Here is a 12,853-nt window from a genome sequence, read left to right on the forward strand (position 1 = left end):
CTACGCTGTAGGGGAACTGCCTGTTTCACTTTGTCAGTGATTTCCTTATCCTTCTTGAAGAGGGCTGACCTTAGGACAAAAACACCAGCAGAAATTTATAGACAAATACTAGAACTTGCATTCTAGCCGAAGAAAGACTTCATAAAATCCATGATTTACAAAGCTCAAACACAGAGTGATGTAACTCACTCTCTTCCTTTTGAAGGCTAGTAATACATTTCATTGGCAAGTTCAAGGTTGAAGTGGATCACACACAGCATGATGAAAATGCCTTCAGGACATCATATATGGCCTTCCTGTCAGTCAGCCAAATAGCAGCTTCCACTGTCAATCTGGGAAATAACCAAGCACATCACGGACTAATGCTTGCTCTGGTAAGCAGATGTATTCTATTCTAAATGATGTATTCTATTCTAAAGAGGCACCTTCTAATTTGAAAATACAGCAACCACCCAGAGGCAGACGATAGGTAAGGAAAAGGAGGAACCAAGGAGAAAGCCAAATTAGGATGAGCAGACATTTTGAATCTGTAGTGCCGGGGGTGGGGTGTGTGTGAGAGAGAGACCAGGGCCGATGCACACTTGCCAAGTACTCCAGCTTTGCCCTGTACCCTCAGCCCATCAGTTTTGTTTTCCATGTTACAGAGACAGACCCGGGAATGCTGGGAACCAGCCCATTTCAGAGGAGAACAAGTATTCCCTCCCTGGAGGCACCTGGCAGCGTTTATACAGAGGCTGGTGAGCCTCATGGAACCTCTCAGGGTTCTCTGATTTTATAAATTTGAGTCAACGTATTTAGGGCCCTACAAAACTCTTGGTTCCTACAAAGCAATGCCAAGTCAGTGAATCCTGAGTGTCCTCAGACAGCCAGATCCACTCCTAGTCTTTTCCTGTCCACTTCCATGCCAAGGCTGACTTCTGTGGGCACCATCAATGGGGGACCCTGATCTCTGGCTTCCACAGCAAGGTGGGGACAGCAGTAGCGGACAGCTACAAGGAAAGCATGTGGGAACTCAACTTCCTCCTTCCCTGGCTCCATGTCCTCCATGACATACCTGTTTAAACAGTTCTCCAAACTCTCCTTATTCTGTTGGCGCCGCCTGTTTCCTGCCAGAAGCGTGAATGACTGCTACCAAGTCAATAGCAACCATCACTGCGAACTATCAGAATTCCGTCACCAAAGACAGGCAACGGGCAGTTCATATTGGTGTGGGTCCAAAGAGTGAGGAATTTCCCAAACTTTATTTCGAGAGCAGCCACACAGTGAGTTGACAACTGAGCATTTCGTGGGCATGGTTAAAAATCAGCAGGGCCCGGAGAGATAGCTCACTGGTTAAGAACAGACACTGCTCTTACAGAAGACCTTAGCTCGGTTCCTAACACCTGTGTGGGATGGCTCACAACCGCCTGTAGCCCCAGCTTCAGGGAATCGGATGCCCTCTCCTAGACTCCGTGGATACTTGCACTCACTCACACCTTACATATGCAGATCCACACACATGCACATATTTACTAAAATTGAAAGGATACAGGTAAGATTAGCATGGTTCCTGCACAAGGGCGACCTTGAAAGCACATTATTTTATGACTAAAATTTTAACATGGCCGAGCAGGATGTTTTGGTTCACTAACGTTCATTTCTTTGTTAAAAATACATAAAGACTAGAAACTAAAGTGCATTTTAGAAATCCATAGTGCAAAAATAGCCCTTTCAGAACTCTGCAGACTACAAAAGGTTCGTCTCCATCCCTCGCCACCATCCGGCTCGCTGTAACGTTCAATTTCGGCTTAAAGAAATGGCGGAATGACAAATTACCTCGCAACAGGTCTTCTACGAAAGACGGGAGAAGGCTGCTGACAGAGTGAGCTAAAAACGGCAGTGTTCGCAATCTGGAAAACATCTGCCCTGCCCAGAACGCTAAACGACCACACTGCAGAAAATGGTCTGTGACAAAGCAGAGCCCAAGAGTGTGTTTGGGAGGTGATGGGACAAGTCAAGGCTATTCAGGTACAGAGCCTAACAATGTGCTCTTTGGCAAATTGTTGCAAGCCAAGGCGCTAAAAGGGAAAACAAAAGCCGCGGGCCAGCTGTAAGCACTCCAAAGGGAGACACGTGGCTCACTAGTTTTCTCATGGTTGGCACCGGCAAAAACTGTCCTGCCGCTTAGGAGCCACGCTTGTTTGGTAGAGGAGAGAACTTTACATAAGGAGAAATAGGTAACACACAGCAGGTTTTATGCAGTGAAAGGTCAAGTCAAGGGTCAAGCTGTGAACATGAAAACAGTAACACAGGCAGCGTTCTTCTTCCCCATACCCCCATACACCGTTCCCCATGACAACAAGCTTCTACCAACCTGAGCCAATAGAGGGACCCAACCAGTGGAGGATGCAGAAAGAAGTCGGACAACACCCAGCGAAAAGGGAAAGGCTAGACCTTTCAGAGGGGGTTTCTCAGAGGTCGGAGACCCAGAGCTCTACCCCAGAGATGAGGAAAAGAGCAGCCTCGAGGACGTCAGCGACTGGGTGAAGCCAACTGTGTCCAGGTGCCAGCTGGGAAGGACGCTGACGAAATCTTTCCTTTTCAGTTTCTACCTCATCCAAAGATGGTGTCCTGAAAGGTGGTCAAGGACTACAGGTGAGTCACAAACAGTGAAGCACTTTTTGCAGGCGGGATCTACAGAGGACAGCCAGCTTTGACAACTGGACGCATCTGGGGATGGAGATGGGACTCAGTGGGGAAAGGACAAAGGTCCAGGTGGGGGCACTTTATCAACGGATGGTATCCCAAAGCACAGAAATCAGGATGATGAAAGAGCAAAGGAAAATGATAAGAGAATGATCATTCCTCCAAAATAAGCCCGAGTTTGTTCTTGAAAGAGGTTTGGCATGGTGGAAGGGCAGGAAGAGTCCAGGGACCTGCTTTTGTCTTGGGAGCAGGAAAACCTATACCTCTTTAGCTTCTCCATCATTAAAATGGAGATGATCCCTTATCTTCCAGAGAGAATGAAATTAATCAATGCAACGTATTTTATTGAGCATCAACCGAGTCTTAGACCAGATACTGGTGTAAGTATCTGGCAAGATATTTGACTGGTAGCAGTCATCACGATGGTGCATAGCACATATTATTAGCTTTCAAAGATGGCAGACACAGTGACGGGAACCAGTTAATAGGGCTCGATGTGGTTCTGACCTTCTAATTTGATTCCCCTTACTAGATTGGATGTCTTCGTAGGGTGTGGTCTATCTAGCTCATTCACAGACTGAAGCATAGAAGCTCAACACAGGCTGGTTTCAGTGAGTGACAGTCTTTCTAATGTCAGAAACACATGGGACATGAACGACAAACAGGGAGAAGGAGAGCTGAGGCCTTGCTCATATCATTTTTGAACTTAAAAAAGAAAAATAAAGCTTTTTTTGAGAATCCTCTAGACACATGCACCTAACCCTGCCCAGGCAAACCCAGAATTCTAAGTAGCTGTATTAGGCTTAACTTAGTTTTATATTCAATTCTAGAGTGAAATTCATAGATAAAGCAATCATCAGCAAACTCGGGGTGTTGGTATTTTAGAAAGTATAACAAATGTCAGTCTTTCTCTGCTTAAAGCTTGCACTATTTCTTTTAGCCTTACCGAGTCGAAACTAAAACAAAAAATTGCTGGTTGGAAAATGAGAAATCCCATGATAATTTTGAAATTTCCTTAGCTTTGACCAAACTAGAGAATGCAAGACCATTCCCTTGAAATTCTATCCTACTTGAGAAGAAGGAAAATGACTCATTTCCAATCTGCCCCACACCATACAGCTCAGTGCAGGATGAAGCTATTACAATTTTTCTTAGATGTATTTGTGTGTGTGTTTATACACGCACATACCATGGCACGTATGTGGAGGTCACAGCACAATTTGCAGGGCTTCTCCCACCACGGGGGATCTCTGGAGTGGAACCCTGTGACAAGAGCCTTTACCCTCTGAGACACCTTGTCAGCTCCGAAATTCTTTTAATATGTCTGTCTATCTGTGTATCTATGTATTTATCTGTGTGTATGTATGTATTATGTATGCATCCATCTGTCTAACTACCTATCTCCACATATGCTCGCATACATAAACTCCAGAGCTTAGAAGGCTGACTGTAGGTTGATACATGGATCTTATCTTTTATTTATTTGGAGGAAACGAAAAGATTTTGGGCACACTATAGCAGTTACAAAGTAGTTCCATTGCGGCCACTCTGTTAGGGCTTATTAGAGCTTATGAGAAGCCTTGGTATTTGCTGGCTTTCTTCTGACTTCTGCACTAGGGAGCCACTGCCTCTCAGTAGCGTTTTATTAGTCACATGCCAAGGATTCCCTGCTCCTTTAATGGGTGTCTATGACGCTTGGCTTGAAGAATTCAAGAGGTACCGTGTTCTTTCAAAATGGAAAAAAAAAAAAAAAAAAACAACTTTAAGCAACAAAATCCTAAGTGGCAAAAACTGTCTCATGTCTAGTTTTAATGTTTATCTAAATTTACTGTTCATACAACAAGACTTAACCAGCCCCAAGAATTTTGAGTAAGCTGTCTGCCAGTTGATATTGAGAAAGAAATAAGCTGTGCTCTTCCAGCACAACTGACTGACTAATGCCACTAAATAATGAGCTATCACCATCAGCGAAGTCTACAACCAGCATGGTGGAGCCCGGAGATTAAGGCTTGCATTTTTAAAACTTGTATTTGTCATAAGGTATTTAGATTCGTGAGAGGAGAGTGTCTGTCAGAAGAGCATGACCTTTGAGTATAGTCAGAGCTTCCAGCTGGGGATGAGGGTTTCAGATCCTGTCAGGGTCTGGCTGTGTGATACTGGTAAGACCTTGACCCTTCTCACCCTCAGTGGCACATACCCAAGCCACTTTCTCCATATCATAGGAGCTTTAAGTGGGGATGAAAAGTCACGGAGCAGCAAGCATCCTGAAGGCACACAGTAGATGCTCTACAGATGACATGGTAGATGCTCTCCTGTGACATCAGAATAGCACGTGGGTCCTTGAATCATATCGTAAACAGAGTTTCCAGTTTGGGGGTGAGTGACTTTCCTACTTCTGAACAGCATTCACTGAAACCTAAAGACCGGACATCAATTAGAGACAGACAGGGTTGGTTGTGCATGCTTAGAAACTCCCAGCACTCAGAAGATTTCAAAGCCAGCCTGGTCTACATAGGAAGACCCTGTTTTAAAAACAGAAAAGACTTCATCTAAAGGATAAGGCATTATCATCCAGATGGAACAAATGATGTATTTCTTAGTAGTATTTGGTCCAGGATACACAAAAATTCTTTTTCTGTGACTTTCTTCCTCTTTGTAAAAGCTACCAAAGCCCAAAGCTCTGGCGTCCCCCTCGAGTTTTCCCTCATAGCCCACATCTGACCAGCCAGTGTCCCTATTATCACCTGTTTCCAATACACCCTGAACCCGCCCACAGGCCACTGTCTCCTCCACCTCTCTTCTTGATAAAGTTTCTCTGTTTTAACATGTCGAGATGTCAGCCTTCTGCTCAGAACACTCTGATGCTTGTCTGTGACTTCTGGGACCTCATCTAATCCTCCTCCTTGCTCTGGGACCTATTCCTTACTCTTTCGGGGTAGGCCACTCTCAGGGCCCCGTCTTTCCCCCTTCCTTGATAAGTGGGTTTACAACTAGTGGCTTGGACTATCACCCGTTCAGAAACCCAGCACCTTACGACTTAAGTTAGCTGTTTTTTGTGACCACTTATTTTGTTCAGTCCTTCTCTGAAGCTGTCAGTCTGGCTGTCTCGGCAGTGACATCTTAGCTCACCTATTCACTGGGACCAGTCCACCAGGGCATAAATACTAGGGCCATAAAGTTGAATCAGCTCCAAAGTATCTCCAACCCCTAGGTGTTTCTCACCACCACTTTCGTCCTCTCTCACACCCGGTAACCATTCAGTAGAAGTGAACAAACCCACAGCAACTCCATTTTCCTCCCAGACATCCTTACCCCTCTGTACTGTTAGTGGCCGAGACAAAGAGCACAAGTTAGTAGATTGCCCTGGGCTACTGAGCCATGACTGCAGAGTCGTCCTGCTTCATGGGTGATTTCAGTGAGATGGGACAGTTTTCTTGCTGCTTCCAATACACCTGTGTGCCAAGAATATTCCCGTGTCTGTGGGCGTCCTGGGAAAACACACTTTCAACAGGGATGACTGTGATTGGCTATCTGACCTGTGCCTCTGGAAAGTGGCCACCACAGGGCAATGACTACAGGTACTTCTTGAGGATGGCCTGTAGAGACAGCCAGGCGCCTTTTAGATGGAGATGGTTTGGGATCAAGAGCATCCGATCAACCACATTCACTCTCCTAGGCTGCCTTCTACACGGGGACCAGGATGCCTGAAAGGTGGCCGAATACATTAGAGCCAGTGACTTTTATTTACCGCATGCTGGGATGTCACACAGGTCAGACTTGAAGTTTTCATCCAGGGTAAAGCACCAGGGGGCTTCCTTCTGGTTGCCAGGGTTGCGGCAGTAGGAGTGGCCTCCGTTGAGCTCTGGAAAGCGCAGGGCGGTGAAGCTGTGGGTGTGGGGATACTGAGAATTCCACGGCTGGCACTGGCGTCCTGACTTGGTCACACTGACGGTCCCCCGGTAGTCCACACCTGTGCTGTTGTAGCACTTGTGATCTGGAAAACACGAGAGACAATCACAGGAAGAGTCACAGGGACCCTGTCCTTCTTGACAGCTGTGTGGGTGTAGGGAAGGAAGGGCAGCCTAAGACCATGCTACCATGGGGACTCAGGTCCCTCTGCCAGTGGGGAGGGCTGGGCCTTTCTCCCTGTTAGCTGGGCTTGTACTCACATTCCTGGGAGGATTTAAAGCTTATGCTTCTGGGATAAAATGAGCTTCTGCAGTGTTTTTTAATGGGGGAATACCAAAGAAATGGTAGTGGGAAGGGACCTGGGCACAGGGGTAATCTCTTATGGTTCACAAGTGAGTGGCTCAAAGATTCAAAGCAACCATTTTCTTCCATTCCAACTGGCCGTCTTAGAAACTGCGTGATGAAGGAACCTAGGGGTAACTCACAGGACGGCTCTCCTGGAGGCAGTGCGGTCTGTGTTTCAAGGAGACTTGGGGCTGTTTGTGCTGATGGAAGGGGCTGCCTGCGGGAAAGCGGGCTCTTGCATATGGCCCAAAGGACCACAAAAATGGCATTCGCTAACAAGAAAATGAATTCTAGATAAAAGGGACATGGGGAGAGGGATAGCCTACTGTCAGGAGTGGTGAGAGACTGGGGGAGGGGAACACACCTTCACGTGCATTTGTCAAGTGTGGTTCAGTGTATACAACATGAAACTGAGCACGAGCTCACTTGGAACATTCCAGATTGTATGGCCTTCCTCCTACCTCTTACAACAGGGCTATCCCTGAAGCGAAGTCCATATCCATCGGTCAGTTCTTCCTACCATCGCTACCTCAGAACCTCGAATCTGCTTCACGTCTCAATGGATCTGTCTATTTTGGACACTTCCTATAACTGGGATCATGTAATGGTTTCTTGCGCTTAGCACCGTACTTTCAAGTTTCACCCAGTTGTATCTCTGTATTTCCTTCCTTTTTATGGGTGGTATTTCAATGTGTGTGTGTGTGTGTGTGTGTGTGTGTGTGTGTGTATATATATATATATATATATATATCTCATCATCTGATTTTATAATAAAAGTTATTTTGAGGTGGGGTCTCTAGTAACCCAGGCTGGACCTGAACTTACAAACTCATAGTGTAGGGAAGGATGTCTTCTAACTGCTGATCCTCTCGGCCCCCATCTCTTGAGTGCTGGGATTACAGACATGCATCACCTGGTTTATGTAGTGCTTGGAATGAACCCAGGGCTTTGTGAATGTCCACCAAGCACTCGATCAACTGACCTACATCCTCAGCTCCTTTTGTGACAAATTCTATCATGAACAGTCTTTTGAGATGGGCAGTGATGGTGCACGCCTTTAATCTCAGCACTCGGGAGACAGAAGCAGGTGAATTTCTGTGCATTCGAAGTCAGCCTGGGCTACAGAGTGAGTTCCAGGACGGGTTCCAAAGTTACACAGAGAAACCCTCTCTTGAAAAACCAAAATAATAATAATAATAATAACAACAGCAATAATTTAAATTTAATGTGTATGTGTGTTCTGGCTGCATACATATGTATGCACAACATTTATGCCTAGTGCCTATGGAGCCAGAAGAGGGCATTGGATCCCTCAGAACTGGAGTTAAGAACAATTATGAGTTGCCATCCAGGTGCTGGGAACTGAACCCAAGTCTTCTGCAAGAGCAGCAAATGCTCTTAATTGCTGATAATCTCTAACCCGTATTGTGAACACACTTCTGTGAATTTCCATTTGAAGACCTGTTTCTAATTCTTCCGATTATGTCCTCAGGAGTGGAATTGCTGGGTCATGTGGTAAATTCTGTGTTTAAGTTCTTGAGAAACCAGATCCTGTATTTTTCAGTTGTCTTCATGAAACATCTCCAAGGCAATTCTGTCTAAGCTACCACAGAATGCTCAGGCGTGGTATTCAGCTCACTGGAAGGTTAGTGATCGGCGGGCACAGTCCCAGTATGAATAGTTACCGGGTGTCAGCGTCAGAACCACCACTTACTTTTGTTTATAGGATCCGCCATGGGGATGCCGATCCGTATGCAGTTCGCGGCTTCAGGGCTCTCCGGCTGGGGAAGATCCTCACAGTTTGGCAACTTCAGCCTCATCAGAATCATGGGATTTGATCTGGCAAAAATGTACTCTGTCTGACACAGGACATTTTCCAAGACTTCACATTCATCACGACACAAGTCGCGGGGCTTTGGGACAGATGAGGTTTCGTCACAGTACGGGAAGGCGTAGTGGCACAGGGAAGGGATGGCGAACTGAGAACACTTATCAGATAAATGGCTGGAGGTGCCAATCATGGTGAAGGCAGCTGAAAAGCAAACAGAGCTATTAACTCCCAGGGGCCAAGGTTTATCTCTGTTGTGATCCAGTCAACAGAGACAGGGAGAAACACACTGCGGGAACCGGCCAGGCGAAGCCCACAAGGCCAAGGCGAGCAGATTTATTTCAGATGTCTAAGCAGCTCACTTTCACTGGCTTGAAAAAATCATTTTGACTACAAAGTTAGAAAAACAGGATTAAATTACACATGCACCATTTCTTAATAAAAAGAATTAATTGGGTTAACGTACAATATATTTTCCTTCCCCCCCCCCACAAAGCAATAGAACTTTGTGTTTTGCCCCATACTTTGTATTAATTTTGTGAGGCTCTAAGACATCGGAGAGCCCCAGCTCAGAGCTCGTTTCAGGCAGGGCTTGCGCTGAGCGTAGGACGCAGCTGCCAGATGGCAGGAGTTGCTGGGTGGCTTTGGAGCTTGCTTCATTTCATTGTGGCTTGAATACTTTCTATCCCATCCTTGGAAAATGAGGCAATGCCCCGGAAGACCACAATTCAATTGTCCCAGAATGCACCACAGGCTCTCAAAGGTCTGGTAGCCTAGCGTCACACACATGGCATCTAAACCAAGAGGGCACCAGCCCTGAAGGCTGCCCGTGAGGCTGTTTACACAGTTTCCCAAAGATCATTTCTAGGGACCTTAAGCTGATAGCACATTAATGGCTTCTGAGAAGCAAGGGCGACAGAGGCCAAACGAGTCTGGGAAGTGTTGGGTCAAACAAAATAAAATGATCTTTCTTTCAAAAACAAAATGAAACTATAATATTTTCCAGCAAGGCAGTACTCACTGAACACATCCAAAAGAGCGCTATTATACACTAACTACAAAATATTTATAGCAGAACAGAATTTATTTAATGTGTATTCTTATTTGAAAGTTTGTTCAAATGCTTTTGTACTGGATGGAAACACTGAGCTCAGCATCTCCTTCCTGTTAGGCCTATGTCTGCTCAACCCTGAGGGCTTCAACAAAAGGCAACATCACCTGCCTGCCCTTGATTCTGGTTCAACAACCCCCCTCAGCTGCTTCTCAGTTCTGTCAAGTTGCTTAGAGAACAGAATTTCTGGCTCTTTTCCTTTCCTGTGTCATGGATTTATCCATGTCTCTCTTAAGTCCTCAAGTTAAGACAACAACTACATATGCCCTTCAGAGGAACTTATAGGATACAGTTATACTAAAATCAACTGGCCGTCCATCTTGAAATGTAGACGTGACTGGGTACCCATATCCCCATTTGCTAAATTTGGCCGCTTTTGCAAGAATGTCACGGAGGTCATTTTATCACACTGCAAAGGACACGGTCACTGCCCTCCTGAAAGGGGCACGAAATGGCTGTGGTCACCATAACTGGGTGCAAAATGGTGCCTGGTGGCCTGAGCCTCCCTGCCCTGTGTATTAGGAAGTGCTTCACTGTGGCATTCATGGAGAGCAGTAGTTTCCCAGATTCTCTGTAACAACAGCTCTGGGATGAAAGTTCTCGTCCAAGGTCATTCCTTCTTAGCCTACGTTACACCACTTCCAAACGCAAGCCTGGTGAAGGCAAAGCCATACCTGGCTCAGTCACTCTCATATCCCCAGTGTCCAGTCTGGTCCCAGCACATTGAAAGCATTCAGCAATATTTATTGAGTGTTTGCATGAATGTGAGACTTCTTGAAGCTTCCTTTTCCTCCAAGACTAACCTCTAATAAATTATTTTAATGTAAATTCCAGAGCACAGAGATCACTTCTCATGCCTCTTTATGGTCCCACTCCCAACCCCCCATGCTTAGCCTAATCCTCTGTCAGGAAAGAAGCCCAGAAAAACTTCTGGCGAGAGAAGCAGTTATGTAAGTATCGTTTCTTTGATGTCACCTACCTGTGATCTGATTTTCTATTTCCCCCTGCATATGCAAAGACTCCATATACACAGTGCGGTTGCCAATAAATCGTGCACACGCAATGCCTCGGTATGGCTGACAGAATCCATCTTCTTCATACTCGTCTCTGAAAACAAAAACAAAGCACAGTGATTCTTAACACAGAACTAACTACCTAGGCACACCAACCATTCTGGTTGTGCAAAATGCCCTAAATGGTCACAAGGGGGCGCAGTTGGGCACTATATAATGAAGACTACACTTAATTTTTTTTTTTTTAATTCAGCTCTCAAAACATCCCTTAAAACATCTGTTGGTCACGTTGGTCAAGTTTCCTACACCCCCAGAAAATCATCCTGAAGCGCAAAATCATCCTTAAATATGGGAAAGAACTTTTATTTTTGCAGCTGGTGGTGGGCTGGAAGATGATGTAGCCCTGAGAGGGAAGAGGAAGCGAGCTGGAAATCTGGGCACATGCTCTAGAGTGTTTTGTTTTCTGAGTGCAGATCATTTCTGCTCCATTTGTTACAAAGGCCAACTGACAAGTCAATTAGGAGATCCACAGGGTAGGAATCTGGTGCAGCTGGGAGGAAGGGGGACAGTTGAGTTTCAGGGCTTCTCACTGGGTAAGACCTGTCCTGTCTACCTGGAAGAAAAGCCGGAGCAAGCTGCAGACTGAAGGATTTGAGATGAGCCACTAACACCCAAGGAACTTGTACCTCTGCAATCCTTCAAACTTTAAACAGAGCTGCAAGAGCTTGGACTGCTTTCAAAGGATAATACTACACGAACAAGAAATTAGGTTCTATCTTGAAGACAGGGGACAGCAGACAGTGATGAGGAGCTATAGGGTTGCAAGTGAAGAAACAGGAGATCAGGACTGGATAGGACCCCTCCTTCCCACAAACGTCCTCAGTGGCTGTGCACGCAGAGGGTGGAACCAGAGCCTGGGACAACAGATCTGGGCACACTGAAGACTGCCGGCTACATTCGGGGGTTCACCTTGACACCAGCTCCTCCTCTGGCTGGGGTCAACACCATCTCTACACACAGCCCTTTGCTTTCTGTGGCTTCTTCTAAGTTAGAAGACACAGTACCAAAACACTCTTCCTGTGTTCTTTCGGCAGACTGGCCCAGCCCTGCACATCATAGGATCTTGCCTTTAAAATAGAGGTAGCAATCACTGCCCTATAGATAAAAGCCCTGTGAGCCCATCGACTCATAGAAAAGCTTATTTGTGTGTTAATTTGCAGGGTGGGAGATCAAACTAGGGCCTCATACATGCTATACATGTTAAGTACATACTTTCCATTGAGTTTTGTCCCCAGACAGGCTTATTTTGTTGTTGAGACCAGTCTTACTATGATGTCCAGTCCAGCCCGACTTTGAACTTGTAATAGTTCTGCCTCAGTTTTTCAAGAGATTAGGAGCTACAAGCATGTACTGCCATGATTGACTGCTATCCAAGTCCCTTGAGATGGTACATTATTGTCACTAAAGTGTTTACAGTGGTTCCAGGGGATGCTCATTCAAAAAGGAGACATTTACTAAGTGCCTTTTCCCCCTTTTACTATGGCTGTGTGCAGAGATACAGGGCTGGGCTTCCCCACCTAGAGGTTTTATACTCCTAGGAGACTAGAAGGCTCAGGATAGCTGCCAAATGAGCGAAAAGTCAGGGGATGGGACACTCCTATTCTGCAGCTTCCTCCATTAATTCTCCAAATGGCTCGGTTTGAAGGTGAAGATGGGCAAAGCATCTTTGCCGTCATCCCGAAATAGTTTGTGTGGCAAAGCCTTGAAAACCTAACCTCCAAATACACGATAAACGAGCACACTACCTGAGAGAGAAACCTCGAGAGTTCAGGGTTGCACGGCCCCTCACGTACCCCACGCATTTACTTTCATAAATCCTACAGGAATGGTGACGTCTTTTTGGCTTACATCTTACCTGAGCTGTAAAATTAACCCCGCTTTTATTGGGTAACTAATACCGTA

At 45.8% G+C, this 12,853-nt stretch overlaps 1 protein-coding gene and 1 pseudogene across 1 annotated transcript in view; one reads left to right on the plus strand and one right to left on the minus strand.

Moving 5' to 3' along the window:
* The window catches only part of Ror1 (receptor tyrosine kinase like orphan receptor 1), a 351,511-nt gene that overhangs the window by 20,453 nt on the left and 318,205 nt on the right, over nucleotides 1-12,853 (minus strand). Inside the window, exons 5-7 of the mRNA XM_057785200.1 lie at nucleotides 10,858-10,985; nucleotides 8,654-8,971; nucleotides 6,434-6,679 (exon numbers count right to left, since the gene is read on the minus strand). Coding sequence (XP_057641183.1) covers nucleotides 6,434-6,679; nucleotides 8,654-8,971; nucleotides 10,858-10,985 — 692 coding nt within the window. The remainder of the gene's footprint in view (nucleotides 1-6,433; nucleotides 6,680-8,653; nucleotides 8,972-10,857; nucleotides 10,986-12,853) is intronic.
* On the plus strand, nucleotides 1,499-1,597 carry LOC130884570 (U6 spliceosomal RNA; annotated as a pseudogene).

This window comes from Chionomys nivalis, chromosome 11 (assembly GCF_950005125.1).
Source record: "Chionomys nivalis chromosome 11, mChiNiv1.1, whole genome shotgun sequence".
NCBI classification, from domain to species: Eukaryota; Metazoa; Chordata; class Mammalia; order Rodentia; family Cricetidae; genus Chionomys; species Chionomys nivalis.